The sequence below is a fragment of the Ooceraea biroi genome, chromosome 5, assembly GCF_003672135.1.
Source record: "Ooceraea biroi isolate clonal line C1 chromosome 5, Obir_v5.4, whole genome shotgun sequence".
Classification (NCBI taxonomy): domain Eukaryota; kingdom Metazoa; phylum Arthropoda; class Insecta; order Hymenoptera; family Formicidae; genus Ooceraea; species Ooceraea biroi.
This window is the reverse complement of record NC_039510.1, coordinates 16792892-16815119: the sequence shown is the minus strand read 5'-3', so window position 1 is coordinate 16815119 and position 22228 is coordinate 16792892. Positions and strand designations below refer to the sequence as shown.

Here is a 22228-nt window from a genome sequence, read left to right as displayed (position 1 = left end):
ACAAAGTTTACCTACTTATTTATGCAGTTTTGGAAAAATTAAAGGCAAATTTATTTGCGTTGCTTGAGAAAGTAATAAACGTGCAAATTACTTCATTATATCCTGCATTGTACTGCGCATACTTTAACATATACTGCATTTTTCATTACATTCACAGCTAAAACAATATGGATTAATCTGAAAAAAATTTGTTTAATCGACTTGCACTGCTGTTACTCGACTGTCGTTAATCTTTACATTGAAAAGTATTCCAAAGCGACAGAATGCTCGCGATAAAAAAATAATTGACGTGAATGTAGGATAAAAAATAACAGTCCCTAGTTGTAACATGCGATAGACGAAAATCGATACAAGTTGGCGGATTAAAAGCTTCGATTCTCTATCACTGTAGTATAGTTTATCAATCTATTAGAATCTCATTGGCTCCGAATTGAAAAATGGCTTTAAAAAAATCTGGCGTAAATGACATATAATCCATTTTTTCTGTATCGCAGTATCCGATAACATATTTCTGATCAATACTTGGAAATTCGATAGTTGCATGACATGAAAAATGTAAAAATTATTTTATCAAGTTTTCGTAATCCGATTTCGACGAGCAAATGTTAACTACGAAAATACATAACTTTGTATGTAACAGATTTTATGATATTATGAACGAACACGTATACGTACACAAAGTAAAGCTCGCATTTCTTTCATTAAGAGCCCGTCCGAATAAAAACGAATATTGAATTTTAACAATCACATAATATGCCGCGATCAATTCTGTTCGTATAATATAACTCAAAAAAGCACAAATCGATATAATTCTGTTTGCGGCTACGAAATAACGGATCGAATTTTCGTTCATTTTGCGCATATTTTCGAGAACGAACAGCACAGTAATTACAGTATAACGTATATCCTGCCCACATGGAGAATACGCCGCAACGCAACGCAACGCCGAGCACGCAAATTACGCGCGATATGAAAAATTCTTTATTTAGCGCGATGTACGATGAGGCTGATTCTAGCGAGCGCCTATTAATAATTCATAGGGGCACGCAGCTTCCGTAAATAATCGCGATGCGTTGTCTCGCGTTCCTCTCGCGTACGCAATTTACAATCTAAAAACGAAGAAACGGCCGACCGGCTTCTTCCTCCTCTTGGTCGTGACGCGTGTTTTTCACGGTTCCCAAGGCGAGAAGAATTGCGGCAAGAAAGGAGCCATTTCCCTCGATGTGCACTTTTATACCGCGTATGCATGCTTTTGTGCGGCGTATAAAAAAGTGGGAGTGGGGGGTATTGCGCAATTCGCATATTAAATACGCGGTCGCGGTACGGCGCGGGCGTATCGCGTCTCATCTATAACGTTTTCAACGCATGGACTTCCTCCTTTCACGGGAGCCAGCCGGTAATGTACCACGAAGGAATTCATTAGGTAGATTACACGAAAGGCGAATGAGGTCATTGTGCTCATTGAAATTTAAAGCGAACGTTTTAGCAATTAGCAAAATCAGACATTATACGGTATCTGATCTCCTTAAATGTTCTTCCAGATAGCTCCTAGATTTAATACTCGACTGCTCGCGTTTAAACATCGCACGTAAAATCGTGCGTGCGCGCACTAGAGCCGCGTTCGCGGACGAATTTAATTCGCGATCAAGGTAACGATCGCGAGGCACCGCGTTTGCAAATGATACGCAAATGCCGACGATCTGTAAAAACATTGAAATCGCTATTCGCTTTCCCGTCGCTGACTGCACAATCACGGTTTTGCATAATCGAACGTCTTTCCCGCGGGGGGCTTTCAAGCAGTCGGGATAAACGATCCGTAGCGAAAACATAGAGAGAAAAAGAGAGAAAAAGAGGAGAGAACAATGCGAAATTATCCGATAGTGTTTTTCCGCGCGTCGAAGACTTACAAGGCACGGCAAGTAAGAACCCCTTTGCGAGCAGAGGGGCTGAAAGCGCACGCGAGAGAAGCCCCGCAAATTAATCGACGAAGCGAGACGACGACTTCGGCGTAGAGGCGGAGACGGCCCGTCGTGAAACAACCCTTCAATCTAAATTCAATTATTTGCCCACCTCATCCTGCCTTCAACCCCGTCCCGCTTCCGTCCACCGCCTCGGGTATCGGCACTCGAAAATCCGACGTAAGTATTCCGGGAGTGGCGGACGCGATGGCGCGCCGGGAGATGAATTTCGTCGAGAAACTGCTCCGAAACTTGCAACACGCGCATTACGTGAGCGACTCACGTGGCAGCGAAAAGCTTAAAGCCGACTCCCGCGGACTTTTAAACCACCTGTGCTGACTACGACCGGCAGTTCATCCACCCGAATGGGCGCGCGATACTTCTCTCCGACATTCGTTAATGAATTATTTGCGCGGAGCTATAACGGGCGCGCGGGCAAACAGCTTAATTGGCGTAGACTCATATTTCACGTGCTTCATATGTACTCCCACGAAATTATCGCCGATGGCGGTAGATGCGTTTCACGTTCGTGCTCCTCCTGCGTCTTCCTGCGACTCTGTTGCAAATTGTTGTTTCCACGATCCAATTACCCAATGTTCTAGTTAGCAACGGTGACGACAGCGCGGACATTCGCTTGATCTGACTCGGATTATAATAAATAAAATTTCCTATAAGCTTACTATTAATCTGATTGGTTTTTATTTGTCATTTTTTTATGATACATGAATATGTGAGATTTTAACTGTAGACACGTGATGATGACGTGATAATTACGGTAGTAACTTTTTAAAGTCGAGTAAAGTGACATGTCTAATGTAAGATTATAATTGGCGATCGTTCATTATCACGAAGCATGGATTCTTTATCAGTTAAATTTATATGTTATACTTTGCTCGCCTTCTAGGAAAATGTATGAGACGATAATACAGAATTCTTTTGCCAAGTTTGTCTGAAAGCAGAAATTTACTGCTTCTTCTAACACCGACCGTGTAACCTGCGATTGTGCCAGTAATTCCTGCGACTCTCCTCTCGGTAAGGAAAACTTTCGTCATTCCTTTCACGTTCGCCTAAAAATTCGCCTTCGTGCAAACGACGCTCGTTAGGTTTTTACGAACTTTCAGATTTTACGCGAGTCGTGCCGAAACACGTGTTCTCTGTTCGCCAGCTTGCGAAAACATAAATATACATGTATATGCTAAACGGGAACATGTACCGTCCTAATCTGTGCACCGGCGACATGCAACAACGACATTTATATGTATATGGTGACCCTTCGGAAACTTATTTGATCAGCGACGTCATCGCGTCTTAAATTTGCCATGAAGATACGAGTTACTGAAAGTTCAAGCGACTGCCTCTCAAAGATGAGCTGCAACGTACACGCGAACTTCATCGTGATTCGTGCTTGTAAATATTCATGCATCGCGAGACGAAGGAAACGTACCAACTAAGTTAACGTTAACCGTATTCCGGTTTATCGAGCGATAAAAATAGGTTCGGAGATAAAACGCAACGTTGACATTTCATCCACCGAGCTCCTCCGAGGAAGAGGTGGAAGACGAACACTCCATCTTCCACGCGATAGGAATAAAGTCGATTTACTCGAGTTATGCGTGCGGCACGTTTAACTCGATTTAAACTCAAAAAGTGTTTACACTTGGACGGGGAGATTGCCTCTCGATCGCTGCGATAACGCGAGTTCGTTAAAAGCGAGAGCAACTTTCGCGCTGCAAAAAGATAATCGATTCGATGTCGCTTATCTGGTGTTATTCAAGGGAAGCGAAGAGAAAGACAGCGCTTGAAGAGAGTGCGCAGTGCTTGAGTGCATTTTCCTGTCAAGTCGTCGGCATCGGCGCATCCGCGGCGACGCTCCCGCGGGATTCGTTGAAATTCTACAAGGACGACAGCGGTAATCCATCAAAATCAACCCTTAACGCCCTACACGTTGGGCTTCGCTCTTCAATCTCGTTGCGGAAGATGCGACATGGGGTGACGCGCAAGTCCGGAATTAAGCCCTATTCAGAAGAAACGGCGCTCTGAATTACGGTCCATTCACACGAAATGACTCTGCTGGCTTCGGTTGGTCGACGCACTCTCTCCGCGGTTATTAATTGCAATAATCTGACCCCGTCATCCGCGCGGTTTCAACGCGGGGATTCTCTCCCCGACTGCGCCTATCGAGCGTCCACTCTTACCCAAAGCAAATGTTTGTTCTCGAGATCAAATAGATCGTCGCCCTTCCCTCAGATATCGCTACCGAGTGTACAATTTGGAATTAAGATGCAACAAATAGTTTCACCAACGAAAACCACATCGTGGTGAATATAAGAACTAGCAGGAGTATGTGAACAAAAGTCTTTGAAAATTTAATTCTTTGAAAAATTAATTATGTACACATGATTTCAAAAACTTAATCGCAATATTTAAATATTCTGTATACTACTATGTATTTTAGCAAACCAATCTAGAGATCTACATTTATCTAGCAATACGCAGCATCGAGTTTTTTTAAGACACGATTTACGCAAATCGCAAGAGAAAAATATTGTCGAAACATATACAAGAATTTATTCGTTGGGTGGGCAATAAAATAGCCATCGCAACGCAAAGTACTGCGAACGCGCTGCCGGATATATTTCAGAAAAAAAACAGATCCCCCATGCCGTTATGTCGGATGACGGCTTTAAATAAAAATACGATAAGTGCGTTTTATATCTGGCTGGTATCGCATCGCCGCGCCGGCAGTTTCGCCCGATTGTGCCGATCGCGCGAATGCGATCGATTGCTGGCAATTTTCGCGAGAGTCGAGCGCGAGACGATCGAAGATCGCAATCAGAACAAATCGGAGGGATCAATCGGTTGGGCGACAGGAAAAGGGGGATGAGAAAGGCCAGAGGGATAGTACGCCCCTTAATCATTCGCGATGCAACCCGCTTTCACGAGCTCATAATGCGGCGCGTGCACCGGTGCGCTTGATAATTGTGCTATTCGTTCGAGCAACGCAGCAACGCGCTAATTTATTAATCGCATCGATCGCGCGCATCGATGCGACGCGTGTACGCATAATCAACGTTGTTTAAAGATGCAATATTAAAGCGGCCACAGAGCCACAATTGGTGGCGAAGCGAAATTACAATTACGGATGAGCATACTTGCGGACAAGCGGATGCTAACGCAAAAATGAGTCTATCTGTACTTGTGTTACAAATACACTGATGTACATGCGTGTACCGTGTTCCGTGTTCCGTGCAAAATGGAAGGCAATGGAATAAAAACTGGTTATTACGTTTTTTCACCGTCCAAAACTCAAAAAAATATTTATATTATACAAATTGCATTTATCGCGGCATTACTAAAAACACGAATTAATTTTAATTTAGTAAAACAAACGTTCGCCAAAAGAAATGTGCATAGAAAACTACGCAATCTAGACACAATACCATTGAACATGATAAAAACACATGCATTTATTGCGACATGGACGTATACACCATAAGTGCATACGACCGAGGTGTATGTACCGGACCCGCGAGAGCGAATGTCGTGCTCGAATCACGATCGATTCGCGCGCGAAAACCCCTGTTTTATGCAAATCTCGCCGCGCACGTTGCGAGTAATAAATTATTCGCTCGGCCGAGTCCGTTTATGGACGGCACAGAGAGAAAGAGAGATTCGTATAGAGGCCCGTTCCCCTTTACTGTGTTCGTACTATTTGTCGCTCGCGGCGCCGTAAATACGACCAAATATTTGCCGCTAATAAAGCCCACGGCGGAGTGAATAAATATTTATCGGACGTCACGGATACTCGGACGGACTTGCACTCAATGCACTCGATCTGGCTTTGAAATAAAAAAAAGAAAGGAAAAGCGGGAAAAAAATCCGTGCGTGTTCCTCTACAAAAAGAGGATCGATGCACGTGTAACTTAACCGAGATAACGAATGATGTTTCTCTATATTCGGGCGCGCTATGTATCCGATTGCCGCAGTTTGCTCGGCAATCGCAGTAACTCGGCGTGGATTGTTGCAGATCGATTTTATGCTCTTTGAAGCACGGAGAAAAATGAAATGGTAATTGCGCTCGTTCCTGCTACGTCACAGGAGAAGAGAAGAGTTATTAATGCGAGATTGCGACACGCAGAATGCCGCACGGATGGATAGTGAGCTACGGGAATGTTCGGCGTGCACGCGCGCGAGTAATCAGCGAGATTCAAGGCTGATTAATAGGACAGCTTCGATGCGCTTGATGAGACACTTTCCCGATAATTGCTCTTAATAACGATAGTGGAGTGTCAAGGATTTAAATTGGCGTCGCCGTCGCGCAAAGGCGTTTCCCCGCCGCGACATTATCGGACATTCGAGTGCAAATGATGCCGATAATCAAGCGAATGTATGAAGTACCTAGCGCGAAGAATACGTGAGAGGAAGAGAAAGAGAGAGTGAGAGAGAGTTTCGTGTTAAATGAGACGAGAACGATTACGACCGGTGCTCGTGTCGTTTATTTAACGCGCCGTTGAGTTGAAACACTACGCCTACATCTTGTCGCTCGTTTTACAAATTATATGTTTCCCCGCTTCCTATCGTCACTTCTAGGCTGGTTGTTCAAGCACATTAAGGATACAAAAGCATGTGTTTAAATCCCACAGTTTCACAGACTGAAATAATTGTAATTGATCCGGTTGATTTAGCATGATATTTTTACGATATTACATTATAATTATATATCTATTATAGCTTTATATCACGGTACAATCTCTGTTATTTTGACTTTCACCGGTAATTTATAGGCGACAAACCGTGATGCGTAACGGGAGATCAAAATCGGAAACAAACGCGACTCTATAGTTGCAGCTGTATTGACGCGTCGTTGAAATATTTTTAAAAACATGATGGTCGGCTGGACTTCCTTCCGGCTACACATCATACAATTACCCAGAGGCGTTTTTACGTACACAAAGTCCACAACAAACGTGAATATTTCAAATATAATTAAATTTTTCGCAAATTAATTTCACTCAACATTAATCTGAAAAACGAGCAAATTACCTTTGAAAATAATTTTTCAATATTTATCAGTAAAAATGAAAAGTTATTCAATTATAATAAGTTCCCTATTTTTCCCTTTATTACATATGGTTAGCTTTTTCGCGGAAATATACATTCCCCAAAAGTAAACTCGCCTCGATGAAAAAAATTCTAATACTGCCATGGGCAGTTCAAGGAAAAAGAAATACATTGTTAACATTGTAGTATTTAATTTCTCTGAAAATGAACACCGTACACGCAGAACAAGTAATTAACAGAAAGATAGAAATTCGTCATCGTTGTTTCGCGTTGAACTTCGCGACACCCCGAGAAGACGAGCCGGCCGAACTCGATATAGGGATGTACCTATGGAATCAGGTGACGTGCAAGTCGGCATAAATCCGTATGCCGTATATTTCACGCGACAACAGTCGAGTTTAACGACCGGCGCGGAACAAGAACGCCGAAACCCGACCTCGTCGGCCTCGTCATCGTTATCACGACCACCGTCTTAACCCGCTATTCCAATTTCCACGGATCGTTATCCCCGAGATGCCGAACCTGACTGAGCTCGTTCTAATCCGGTTCACGCGAAAATGAACCTAACGGAAGCGCGGCCGAGCAGCTATGGGAAGTCACGGCCGACCTACCACCTTAATGGCGGGCCTTAACTGCCATTAGGGTCGGATAGCAAGGTGGATAGTCGAGCACAAAGACCGAGAGGTGCTCTTTCGTTTACATGCTCGTCGCCACATCGTTCCTCGGAAGAGAAACGAAAGGAAGAGCAAGTAGGAAGCTGCGAGCAGTGAAAGGGCGCACACAACTGCCATGGCAACGAAAAGCCGCGTCTAAGCGGTAAATCCCGATTTGCGTAAAATAACTGTAAAGCCGTTTACTGCTGGTGAGAAAAGTAGGGCTTCTGCGTCGAGAAACTTCCCTTCGTGTCGAACATGTTCAGCGGCGGATTCTACGGATTTTTGAAAAATTCACGGATTCAGGTATTACAAGTCCAGATTTTATGAGCTCAAACAAATCGAAGGATTAACTGCCAACGAAAAATTTATGTCAGTCTCCGTTTATCGAATAATAGTGAATAACATTGCACGGAGTAATACATGCGTTATTAGCTCTTGATAACATAGATAATATAGTTTTCACCGAAGTTCTGTGGTGTATTCGCGTGCAAGTTGTTCCGGATGAGATTTCTTACAAACTGGAAACTTAATTTGTTGACATCAAACATTTACGCGCCAATTCTTTTCGTAATACCTGTTAATTTCTACTAACACTTTGAGCACGTACACGCGAATTCCCCGTTGGCTTACTCATCCATGCAGGCACCTCGTCAAACTCCATATAATTTAATCGTAACTTCTGTCGGTAAACCATAGTAAAACGCATGTCCATCCGTACTGGGGTTTTCCTGTTTTTTCGTTTTAACGTAATTTTGGTGCAATTTTCACTCATGTACGAAATTTTTAATTTGCAATTTACGAGACATTCGATGTAACGGTAGTTAAGCGCACGACGCTATTTCAAAGGGGAAGCACGAGGTGGTCCGTTGAGAATTTGAAGGGGAGAGAGCCTCCTTTGTCCGCACAGGTGCACGAGGCAGGTTGCAGGCAGAACACCAGAACAGGTTTCAACAAAAAACGGTCAGGGATGGGAGTCCGCTTCCTTTCACCCTCTTCTTCCCTTCGTGATCCTACTGTTCGCCTTGAAAGAAATATTTCGGATGCGTCAGTATACTATTTTACCCTCTGCAGTTAGCCCCATGCCTCTACAAATTCCTTCAAAAAAGGTTACAACTCCAAAAATGCAAATATTTCAAGAATTCGTTCTCAGAACTTATACAATGTGATATAAAAGACATTCTCACTCGAATTTTAGATACGTATCACGTGTGTACAAAATTATTAAGAAAAAGCTACAAATACATATTATTATCGAGAAATGTCGAGGTATAGCTTGATAGATACAAGCTCAATAAATTGAAATTAGCTATGCATTGTGACTGAAGAAAAAAATTCACACCGCTTACGTGGCTTTAGCAAAATTTAGCGAATGGAAGTGATACACAATGTACTGTTTTGTTCCGCTTACTGATCACAGTGCTTTACGGCGAAGTTCCGTCGCTTTGACGGGCTTTTTCGAATCCGATTGCGCCGGTCAGTCGCACACGCATGCCTCGAAATGCGAGTATAGAGAAGCGAGGACGATTATTAGTTTCGGAATCCTCGGGGTAGTTTGGAAATGCCACAAACGCCGGAACTACTAATTCCGATTGCGCTTGGTCGATCCCGAAACCTACCGTGGAATATAATTCCAAAATAATTGCCGGGGATTGTAATCAACCTACGTAAATCAAAGATGCTTCCGTACGTATATATATGACTAAAATAGTCACGAAAAATGCTTTAGAGAGAGACGTTTTATCTCATATTTCTTAAATGGGTAAAGCAACAAGTTTGACCTCATTTTGTAAAGAGAGCAAAATGTAAATCTGCTAAGTAATTAAAAATTTTTGTTAATTTCACGTTAATAAGATAAATGCGTATCGAAAGATAAATACATAACCACAAATACGTAATCTCATGATACCAAACTTTGTTTCCTGAAAAGATTCATTCAGGTGCATCAGTAACTTCGAGGTAATGCTTCGAGGTAAAAAGTCGATTAATGAAAATACACGGGACAAATCGAATTATGAGACGCTAATTTGCGAGCGTTCACTCGAGGAGAGTTCTCTTTTTCACGTTCAACGAAGCTCGCTCGTTTTCTTTTAATAAGCGCACGCCAGAACGGTTCACCATCTGGGCGGCTGGGATACTTTAATTAAACCCTATTTCCACGATAACGTTTTTTTTTCATCCTTTTTCTTTTTCGAGAAACGCGACCGAGACTTTTATAATTCCGCAAACGGAAAGAGTCGTGGCGGAACGTGGCGCGATGACTCGCGGCGCTGTAATTTGTTCTCTTTATGAACGGCCGATCGTAAAAGTGACCCGGCGGCGGACTGCTCGCTAAATTATTCCGCCGAAAACGGTTTGTATGCACCATTTTACGACAATGTAAAAACGAAAGTTCACCCGTAGCTTGGTGAAATTTTAATCGCGCCCCCGCAGTCGTAAAATTCACGGTCGACATCAAGCGGTACCGCCATCGACAGCGATATCGATTCGATTACATTTCTGAATAGTACGAGACAAGCGAAACGAAACAGGAGACAAGCGAGACTAAACGGAACTGCACCTGACGTCTATATCTCTTGTATTCTCTCGTGTAATCTCTTTTGTTATGCTCTAATAACAATATCTAATACTTTATTAATTATATTGTACTTTTAAGATATAGTTTATATATATTCTCCACGTTAAATATTATGTAATAATTATTTGGTTATTTAAATTGATTATTAAAATCCTTTTTCTTAATTTTTCACGAGATCAAAAACATTCTTCATCACGTTTCACGTGACCTTCTCTTAATCTCGAAGTTCAAAATGGATTGTTCAGGAATCCGTTACGGATAGTGTCTGTATTTGATCTGGGAAAATATTTCTGTACAATTATATCGATGTCTATTATTCTTGCTAACGATTGCAACTGGCTGCGCTCTCGACGATGCAGGAGCGTATTTTTCCTTTCCGAGAGGCGGACGTAGTTTGAATAACAGTGGCTGTTATTTCAGCAAGTTAACGCTCGACGTTCCTCCGACGACGAAGCGCGGGTGGGCATGTGAGCTTAATGCACGTCGGGTATTTAGCTAGTTAATCCTGGTGACGTCACCGAATCCTTTGACTCGCTAACAAGTCTCGTGCCTCGATTGCGCGCGTGTCGAATACGCGGCGCAACAGAAACGTTTCATTCATCTCGACGTTGTATAGCAGCTTGAACAAGAAGCATCCCGAGATCTCGCTTAATGCGTCCTCCCACATGACATGTTCACTTCCCATACGTTACGAACAGAAAGGCGACTGCAAATCCATCAAGAAATGGTCGCTGAACCTTGTCTACGGCGATAAGATACTATATCGAACTGTATCGAGACGATATCAAATCAAACGTGTCTAACGTACATGTGTATTGTTAAACGTATGTGTGATGTATTATTGTACATTGAATGTTTCACGTATAAAAAATATTATTCCATTTTATGGAATTTTTATTGATCGTTACATAAGTCTCGTTACAGAAAATCTTGCTCATGATGAGTGTGCTGCTGCGTTATTACGTAACACGATGCAAACTCTAAATGTGTAGTCATCTGAATAAAGCAGCATGCGCGTTTCGTAACGTAATGATAAGCTAGTACTGGAGGCGACAAGTGAAATATCTTCGCAATGCTGATTTAAAAATCTTTTTTAGAATCAATGCTTAAATTATACCGTTCACTACTGACGTTGAATTTGAACTTTCGGCGAGAGAAAAGAATCACGTGAGTCAGCGCGCAACAGGAATTGCAACGAATGCAATCTGAATAACGCGAGCAATGCATAAGGTGTATGTAGGTAATACGAAGGAGAAAGAATGAAACGGTATGCCTCCCTTTACATGATAAATTTCTACGATCGTGGGAGCAATAGGCGAGGCCGTAACGGCGAAATACGACGAACGCGCGCGCCGATACTGCGTACTGCAATTATCTGCGATTATTATTATTATATAATTATCAGAATAATGTACAAAGCACATAATATAATAATTATTGCGCAATTATTATATTCATTCTTATTTTATTAACTTATTATTATTATACTCTATATACGTTATTTTATTGGCGTAATAATCGGAGATAATTATATATATATATATATATATATATATATTATCTTATAAACACTCTTTTATACATATATAAAGTTTAATTACTGAATTATTGATTTTATACGTGACACGTCTTCCTGCACTATAATGCACCTACGCATTGCATTAACTGCATATAATTTGTTTTATCACAGTTAAGATTATAATATTCATATTATCATTATTGGACAAAAATTTCCTAATCGCACGTGGAGGAGAATCGATTTCAAAGTAATCTCCGATACTCGTTGCGATACGGCGCCATTGATAAGATACGGATTCTCAGACTCAATGATGCTTCGACCAGACGACAGTTCGATGAGTGTGTGCCCGCAAACGCAAACGAGAACAGGTGGTACGTTATTTTCTTACGGTGTTTGCCAGGGCAGTATCGACCGCCCGATCGATATCGCAAGCGCACGTCGTTATACGATAAAAAGGAACACTGTTTATACACGGCCAGAATATGGCAAACGTTTTAATATGGAAACAGCTCTTTCAATTACGCACGATTCAATTTACGCGTAACGTCTTCATCGCGCGAAGACATCACGCGCGGTTGTTCGCATGTTAATTCGTGACTATTCGGCGCAAAACAGACGTATATTTTCATGCGGATCGTAGCAACTCAAAGACGCGAAAAACAACTTTCAAGTGATACCACACTGCGGGTAAAAAGTTTACACGAAAAAGAAAAAAATACACACCTGGAACACTTTCGTAATGCTTTGCTAAACGCGTGCAATTGCACGGCGGCTGCGGCGCCAAGTCCGCGGTCTTTTATTATCCTGAAAAACGCCCACGCGCTCCGCGAGTTTTACTATCTCATTAAACCTTGCGTCACTTATTACGATCCAACAAGGATAACCACTGCTCTCGATATACGGATCTCACGAGAATTCGAGAACGAACGATAACGATAGGTTTTCCGTGCTTAAACAAACAATACTTCACTCGTAGGCTTTTTACAGATACAATTATTGGGAAAAATATCAGAACTTAAATTAATTACTTTATTCACGGGTACGAAAGAAATAAAAAATATTAACAAACTTTATTCAGAATATGATTCCGTAAATTATTATTAAATTTTTTATTTTACTACATATCAAGTTGAATTTGTATTCTGACTGAAATATTCTGACTGGCAATCACGAAAATAAAAGTCGGCAGATAAAGAGCTGCGATAAGGAAACAGAAAGGGCACATTTTAGTACCGCGCCAGCTGTCGAGTATATAAAACGGGAAGTATAAATCTGCTCATCTAAGAACAATACTTCTTATTATCGCCACGAAAACATGGCCGAAGGAAAGAGGACTTCTGGGCATTGTTAGTTAAACAAACTGCTTCGTAATGGAGCAAAACTTCCTGCTGGCGACTCACGAGGCAACATGCATTTGCGCAATCTCATCGCGCGGACGACTGAAATAGTCGGAAATCTGAACGCTTGCAGTGCAATGATCAGACGAGATAAATGAAACCGGAATGATAAGCGATACTCGTTGCAATCGAATCGATATCAAATGGTGCGTATTAATGAAAGCAACGTCCGACGTAGCGAATTTACAACGTCTGCAATCTTTTTTCTCGTTTAATATTAACGAATATATCACGTATCCTTTTTGGATAAAGTTTCAAATGAAAATTACACGCGAAATACTGAAGAATATATATTTTTCTGTCTATATATTTTTCTGAGAGAAAAACGAAACAAATTTTTGTTATCTAGTGAAGCGAGTTTCGAAATCAAATTGTAGATATCAATCAACCTGAATGTCGAATAGCCAACGAAAACATTAACAGCATGCTATAGAGTCCATCGTTATTAAAAAGATCTGCCGCAATGCAAAACAAATTATCGCGTGCAACAATTGTAATTAAAATACGCGTTGCGAATTCCAGAAGCAATGAACGGAAGCAGTCGTTTATCGTGCGTTCGGCGCTTTTACCACTAAAAAGATCCACATTTAAACTCGTCGGGTCGTTTCCGTCCGTCATCCTTAGTCCGGAGTTTCTCTCCGTAAGGATCACTAATTATCGACGATGGTGGAAATGTACGTTAGGACCCTTCCTCCCCGGCACGCTAATAAGGGATGATGGTACGGTGTTTTTACGGTGTCTGTTAAAAAACCACCGCGACTCATTAACTGGCGCCGGTTTCCGTGAAACACATTTTTTCCGGCGGTGCGCGCGACCAGAGCAATAACCATAATCAACACGGTATCTCTGTCTCTCTTCCCCTCACGAGTAACCGCGTGATAAAATGCCGCGACTGGCGGCGCGACGCGGCCTTTTTCCCATCGTTTTTCTTCTCGTTTTCCGACACGCAGCTCTGACCGCGCTCGGAAGAAAATCCTCGATGTAGAAGATAAGCCGCCGCGAAAGTTCCTTCCGGTGCCGCCGCCGTTCGAGTTCATCGTTTATCGCACACTTCTGTGAAAGATCGCAAGTAAAACGCGTGAGAAGAGAACGCGAACGTCCTCATTTCAGCCTGCTTACCAAGTATTTAATATCGAAGACTGACACAGCCAACTTGCGATGAAACTGTGACTTTGGGAAACTTAATTATGTATGTATTCATTAAATAGTAGGCTGTGAATATGATACATGAATAATGCAAAAGGCATTTTTTGCTAAGAATGAATAGTATACACACGCCAAGTACAATTTAATTACTTTCAAATGAATATCGCAGCCATCAACGTTAATGACGCGTTCTTGGGCCATTTATCATTACTGCAAATTCAATTACAGCACGGCGAAGCATTTTCACAATTGCGTTTCCGCTTAATGGCGAGATTTAGTTCGCTTTCCAATAAATCACAATTATTTGCATTTGTCTCAAGATTGCTTCAGTTAATCCTTGGAAGCCTAATGAACCGACGTTCCCGACCATGATACCGTTTCGCCGAAGAGACGGAAGAAGTTCAACAGTGACGGATGACCGGAGTTTCCGCAGACACGCGCATCCATCGCGCAGCATAGTCTCGGCGATGTAGCCGAGAAATATTTCCCAAGAGGGTTCAACAGTGCGAGTATGCCCGACTGACTCGACGAAGATCCATACAATTACACGAACACGTAATGTCAGCTACCATAATTTAAACGCGCATTGGACAGAGCGCGACAATGAGACGACACGAAAAACAGGATAGATGATCCGCCTTGCTGTCTAGAAAGAAAAAGAAAGAGAAGCTCAGCGATCGAGAATGACGCCACGCCGTAATTTACGATGGAAACGAGAAAATATCCGTTAAGCCCTTTATCTGCCCACGTATCTTTCTCAAGTTTTTCTTTACTAGTCGCCTCCTGAGATCTTTACGCTGCTATTGTTAAAGAAAGCATAAGATGATCGCTCTTGGTATGTCGCTCTCCATTCATGCGGAGAATACCTGTCTATTGTGAGCGCAATATCTTCGCATCGTCCATCATGAATGTAACTCGAGATCATTGACCATCGGACCTTTTGATGAAAAGGAATACGCGCTATTTTAAATAGAACAATATATTCGAAACGTACAATGCTCGATCATGCGCGTACATTAGTCTCGCGGAAACTCTATTTACAATTGAGATATATTTCGTGATTCTTATATACTGACGGGCATTGTGCTTTCACAGTTTGAAAAAAACTTGCCAGATTGTTACTCTGATCTACAACAAGCGATAATTCGAGGAAAAGTCACGACGTATTAAGCTAATTGCATACCACCAAATGCCATCGTTGCGCAAATTCTCGGAACGTTAGGCGAACGATTAAGCCTAGTTTCCTAGTTTGTACGCGTAGAAAGGGAAACAACACGCCTGGAAAAGAACAGGTATCGACCAAGTAAGGTGTAAACGCGCGAAAGTGAACGCGTTGCAGCGAACGGTACTTTTCTATTATCCTTTTCCTCTCTCTCTTCTCATACGCTCATTTATAAATTATAACCGGTGCGCGGAACGGAAGGCGCTTATAAGGTGAAGGGACAATGTGAGCCAGGAAAAAGGGGAGAAACGATCGACGTAGCGAGTCAACGAAACCGGACCGAACCAAGAAAGAACGAGAGAAGACACAAAGAAAAGAGAAAGGAAACGAGGCTCGACGGCGGCCTCGCAGAGAGCCGGATCATAAACGGACGATCGAAACGAAAGGGAGAACACTCGAGATGGAAGAGACAGGCTGGACCGAGAGGAGGAGGAGAAGGAAGAAGAGAACCTTCTTCTCTGGCTGCAATTTGCACGAGATCCACCCAGGTATCAGCGAAGATCGGCCGAGGTCGAGCGAGCAATTTTGAGAAAAGTGGTCGAGGGGCACAAGGGCACAGGACAGCCCTGGCTGACAAGTATCTTTTCCATGGGTCCCTTTTCCGTCGACATGTGCGAAGGCTATGATCACGGCGCGGTGCATTGTTGGCGAAGGACTCTTTTCAGGGGAGGCACACCTCAGGCGGTCCTAAACGCCTAACAGGTGTTCCGAACGAACTCAGGTTTGCTCAGGTGCTGTGGGCACGTCGAGAGTCATCCATGATTTCGTTTTCGAGAAAGAAAACTGCCAGACGAAAAATGCAGTCTCCAAGATTATTCGCGTTGCCAAATAGCGCGAATTGCCAAATAAAAATTATACGAGGCGAAAAATTACGCAAAGCGACACGAATAATATCGTAAACTTTGAACTTTGCTAAATATTTTTGTAGAAAATTGAAGATGAATTAATAATCGCAATTTTTAGAGTGTAAAATTATATTTATGACGACTAATAATTCCTTCAAACTTGTATGGTATCATCAAATTTTTTTAGAGTTGTTTGAAAAAATAATTCATTAATTAATGATAATTAATTTAGGCCAACGGATCTCTTTGATCGGTAGAAATTATCAGAAGAGAAATTATGAGATTATTAAAAAAATTATTGTAAGAAAATTACGAGAAGTGAAAGCAGTGCTAAATACGAAATTTTTACTGCTAGAAACCTACATCGGTACAGACTTGCTAGTCCGAAAGACTCAGATTATATCTTGAAGAATTCATTTCACTTTACATAAACAAATTAATTTGTTTTTTAAGGTCAATCAATTCAGCCAATCCAATATATTCAACGATAACGGGAAAACTTTCCCAAGTCTCAAAATATCTCTCGCATTAAACGACTCGACATGATTCACACGTTTAACGCGAATTCGCGTTTACACCCATGATTCATCGCTGACGAATTCGCGCGCTTACGCGCCTCGGCGCATACGTGCATACGGGTGCACGGTGCGAACGGGGATGGTCGTCAGGTGCAGCACACCGACGAACGAACGCAGGCATCCGCATCGGTTGCGGGCACGATCGGCCGCACAACAGGACGTATGACCGTTCCACCGGAACAAAAGCGAGGACGTGCGACGAGCCCGCCCGGGCAGTAGCGTCGGACAACGACGGTTGGCGCGGCCGTTTTGAATTTGAACGCGCGACCGCGACGCACCGCGGTGATGCAGCCCGACGGACGCGCGCCGCTGCAAATTCAAATTCGAATTCGCGAGCGACGTTAATCACGCTCGTTCGCCAACGAACTTGACGTCGAATTCCAGAGCGACGCGGCGGTTAACCACCTGCTGAGTGTACTCGCGTGCCAGCTTTACGCGTCCATTCTCCTTCTCTGTCTGCTTCTCTCTCTCTTTCTCTCTCCCTCTCTCTTTCTACATCGAGGTGCGGCGAACGGTACCACGCGAGCGGTCCCGTGGGAAACCACGCGCGCGAGATTCCGACCGATAGTGGATTCCCGCAGTGGCGCGTAATCGCGTGACGAATATTTTCGCACTTACCTGTTAGATACAACAGCACGGCGGCGATCGCGACGGCGACGGGACGCTCGATCAGACGGGCTGCCATCGTGACGTGATCCCTGCCTATCTTCACTCTCCTCCTCGCGAGAGACAAAGTTCCTCGTTTTCCACCACACCGCGCTCGCTGTTTCTCTTTCCGTACGTTTTCTAACGCGCTTCGCTGGGTTTTTCCCGATCACTGATCACCACACGCGATCGCGCCCTCCTCGCTACTTACGGTCGATCGGCCGAATTATCGGGCGGCGTAACGCATTTGGAAGATTCGTAGTATCAAACACCGACCGACCACGATGGCACGTCGCAACGTCGCGCTGGCCGATCTCGAACTGTGGCCGCGGGGAGCGCCGCGTACGCGCTCGGCACGGCCTTCGGCCGTGTTCGGTTATCTCCGCCGGCCGCGAGACCGTGTCGGCGTACAGCACAGGTACCAGTTGCGACGCGGCGGAGGTAGAGGGAAATGTGACCGATTCACGATGTGCACCGGTGCACCTCCCGCAACCGAATCTTTTCCCGATCAGCATCCTTCTCTCCCTTGTCCTTCCGTGATGCATCCTTGTAACCGTAAGTAAACTTTAATGTTTTTCCGATATTTTGATCGAAACGCTTATCTGATTCTGCCGCGGCGACGGATTTCGAAGAACTCAATTCGATGTTTAGCTTCGGATCATTCGAAAAACTATTAGCAAAATGGCGGACCTTGTGTTTCGTCATAGTGTGGCAAATCGCGCATATAATAAGAATTGCAGGCGTATAATAAGGATAATAAGAGTAATTTATTCAAGCAATAGCTGCGCCTCGTGGCATTTTTCATATTAGACCGAGAGTTAAATTGCGCACTAAGTACGTTATTTATTATTTAGATTAAGGATTAAATCACGCGTTATGCATACATAAATTCAGATTCTTTTATACGCAGCCAATATTGCCACGCTATCTTCTACATATCGACTCTTCCTCGATCGACCATTTATTTTCCCTCCTACGGACGTCGCTGCATCGCGCGCTCGTAAACACGGGCGTAACACTTTCCCAAACGAATATAAATCTTTCGGTGGCAAGGGATTTTTGTTTATAGGATATATACAGCAATCTTGTTTTGGGAATTTGTTTCGTCCTATGCTGTGCCCGCATATGCAAAATATCGGCGATTTATGGCGGCGGACGGATGTTTAGTCGCGATATATAGCCAAGAGTAACAATATGATATACTCCAGCGATAAAAAACAAACACTATCTAATCAGCTTGGCGGAGCAAAAAAAGTTTAATATAAACTTGAGATAAAATAACTACAATGTGTACTCTCTTTCTCTCTCTATGATGCCAAATGAAGATTACAAAGAAAGCAATACAACTCAACGAAATGTATATAATGTGACATTAAATTACCTAATCCGTAAGATCTGTAATATCAAGAATATTTTTGTCACAATATTAAAAATTAATTAAGCGTATCTGCTACTACTGAAACTAACAGGTTTGAAAGAACGAATTAGATTTAGAACACACAATTTTGCATATAATTATAAATATTATATTAGGAATCATAGCTAAAGAATCCTTGTTAGATATAAATACTTTAACAGAAACATTTTACTTGCATTAATTATAAAAACATGCATAAAGAGTCGAATACTCGGTGCTTTGTATCAAGTAATAATCCAATAGTGCGATGACCATTTAATGGCGTTGTTGTGGCTCAATTAATCCTCCGACTGAATTAATCTCCGAAATTCAACGCACGCGGCTATCCATCTCTTTCGTCACTGTTATGTCACCTGCATTAAACCTCGCCATTTAACGAATCCCGGCGCTATCCCGAGGTTTATGACACACGCGACATTGCTAAAGGGCTTTTCTCGTGCGACGACGATCGTCGTTGCCGTCGTCGTCGGCGACGTTGCCTAGGATCCTGAAGATTGATAGCACATCCGTACCTGCGCTGTAAACTCGCGCAAATATTGCCATGGCGTTAACGATAGGTCCGTAATTACGTCTCCCGTGTACACAATTACTCGGAAGACGAGAGCTTATGGTGCGCGAATGGCGCGGCTTATTCAGTGTTTAAACAGAAACGCGCTCGATGGAAATGGGCGGAAAATCGCGCGGGATCGCTGCACTGATGAAACGACAAATTTCCTTTAGAGAGAGAGAGAGAGAGAGAGACGGAGTTGAATATCGCAGCAAGGATCTCGGCGGTCCAGCTGAAGTACTATTTTCCGAGCACGTGAAATTACCACGTCGCATTTGATAGCGAAAGCTCTTATCTCGCGGATATATCCCTGTTGCAATAAACGTTTTACTTTGACCGTTACGGCCGGATCGATCGACGCAAGATAACATTTAATTATTATTTTATCCCGTTATACGTGATACCGCAACTCCGAGGTGACGTTGCCGAGGACGTGCAGCCTCAAGAGTGTCCCTTCTCTTCTACTTTGAGAGGTATACAAACCCCATCACCAGTTACGACCTCCTCCTCGTCCTTCTCTCTCAAGAGAGTCGTTCTTTTTCAAATAAACCCTCTGCCAACCCTCACGTGGTTTACGGGTTAGACCCTTTGCGTCTTCCGTGACGCGAGAAAACGTGGTCACGTCTCATGATGATGATTTCAGAGACGAAGGCAGAGCGAAAGACAAGCTTCGCTTGTTTATCATTTGTCAGCCAACTGTTTACACCATAGCGAGCTGCAATCGTGGACGGGGGATGTCCTCGCGTCTTTCTCCTCGTCATGTGAAATCGGGTAGTGACGCTCGTTTCGACCTTCGCAATTTACGCGTTGATCGATCGCGCCTGGCAATGGAAAAGTCTATGTTTGTTAGGGGACGACTGATGCGTTTGAGTAAAAAAAAGAGCGAGTCGGTTTTATTAAATTTCTGAACAAGTGATGCTATCCTAAAGGCTTCGTCATGCAAGCGATTTGATCATCGATCAATCCTCGATCACGTTCTACCACTCGCGTATACAAGAATCATGCAGGAGTAATTGAATGTCGTTCGACGTACACGATTGATTCAAAATTTACACATCTGACATGGTTTACAATTCACTAGCGTACAAGCTGACACATCTCACTTTTTGTGCTATCTAATTCATTGGTAGTGCAACGAGGCGCGTCCGTGAAGATGATAGATTGTAATTCTTGTGCACGGCACCTGCTGAAACACGACGCTAAGGTTTTATCGTCTTAAAGCTGCCCTAGAGGACCCGTCTATTTCACGCTATTCAGTAGTTTTTCTGACAGCTTAGTAGGTAAGGAAAGTGGATCTCGTTTCACTAAAGTGCTCAGCATTTTCCGTAACAACAGATAAGTATCTTTCGCGATAACAAGCTGTTGCTGTTTTCATGACTATTTTTATGAGAAACTCAAGTGTTATAATTGTGTTAATGATCCATGAAGCTTCGATATATTTCTAATATAACATTTCCATCATGTTTCGATCAGATTTTAAAGACAATTTGAGAAAAAGAATAGAATTTTGTTTTTTGAGGCAAGTAGTAACTTTTGTGTTCAATGTAAATAAATCCACGTAAATTCTTTCGGCTCAATTCGTCAGCAAATTACCCGGCCACGTTTCCGTTATTTTCTAATTGTCTCGCTTAATCTTCCGTTAGCGCGCATTGTGCCGACAAGGATTAATAAACGTTCGTCGTTAGATCGTCGATTCTCCTTGCTGTCGGCACCGAGAATGATAGAGAGGCGAAAATTAGAAGAGCAGGGATGAGTCGAGAAGTAGATGTTGCAGATGAATATAGATAGAGACAAAGAAAAATACGAGGATGGCAGAGCCTCTGCTCTAAATGATGCCTCAAAAACCTGTATTTTTCATCCACAAGCGATCCGGTTATTAAACACTTAAATCTTCCTTGCTGCATAAAAAGCGACGATGCCGAAAGACCCGTAGTTCAAATAAGCGGACAGACGATGGAGTGGGAGAGATGCGAGAAATAAATTTACGAGGGACAAGTGATGCGGTGTTCTTCCTCCTCTTCAAGAGAGCGACTCCTACTAAATTAAATATTTATTCCATACTCTTTCACCGAGAGACCGATATGGTCGGCTCTCCTTGATAAACAAACGGAAATATTTCGTTTCACTGAGTTATCGATCACCGATTGCCGTTACCAAGTTGAAATGTGCGCATGAATTTGTTACTTTGAGATTTTTATTTGCAATCGATTTTTGATATTAATAGAATATATGATTACACGAGACACATTTCTAAGAGATTTTCCAAGGAAAAAGAGTAAGGAGACAAGGTTTTTTTAATGGAGAGTAAAAGCTTATGGATCAGATTTTCGATTTAGCAGCAGATATTCAAAGGTATTCAGGGAAATGAAACTGTTAGTCTCTGAATTGAAAATTCAATCGAAGCGATAAGAGAATGTGCAGAGTAAAATGGTGAAATTCAGAAATCCAGTTCACAGAATAATTCTGTTCTGATTCGATTCAGATTCCTGTGATTCACATTTCTTTCTTTGAATATCTTTGCATTCTAAGAAATGTATCCTCTCTTAATATAAAATATCAGATAGATTAAGTAATGTAACATATAACATAGTCACAATATCGAAAACACGTTCATCAAAATTTTATTTATTACATAATTGCGACGTACGATGAATATTAAAAA

General features: G+C 42.5%; 1 protein-coding gene across 4 annotated transcripts in view; it reads right to left on the bottom strand.

The window, feature by feature from the left end:
• The window catches only part of LOC105284902 (fasciclin-2), a 92197-nt gene extending 74269 nt beyond the window's left edge, over positions 1-17928 (bottom strand). For all 4 annotated transcript variants that reach the window (XM_011348735.3, XM_011348734.3, XM_011348736.3 and 1 more), the window contains exon 1: positions 17576-17928. In XM_011348735.3, the coding sequence (XP_011347037.1) occupies positions 17576-17642 (67 nt within the window). In that variant the 5' untranslated portion in view covers positions 17643-17928. The remainder of the gene's footprint in view (positions 1-17575) is intronic.
• Between the last annotated feature and the right edge of the window lie 4300 nt (positions 17929-22228).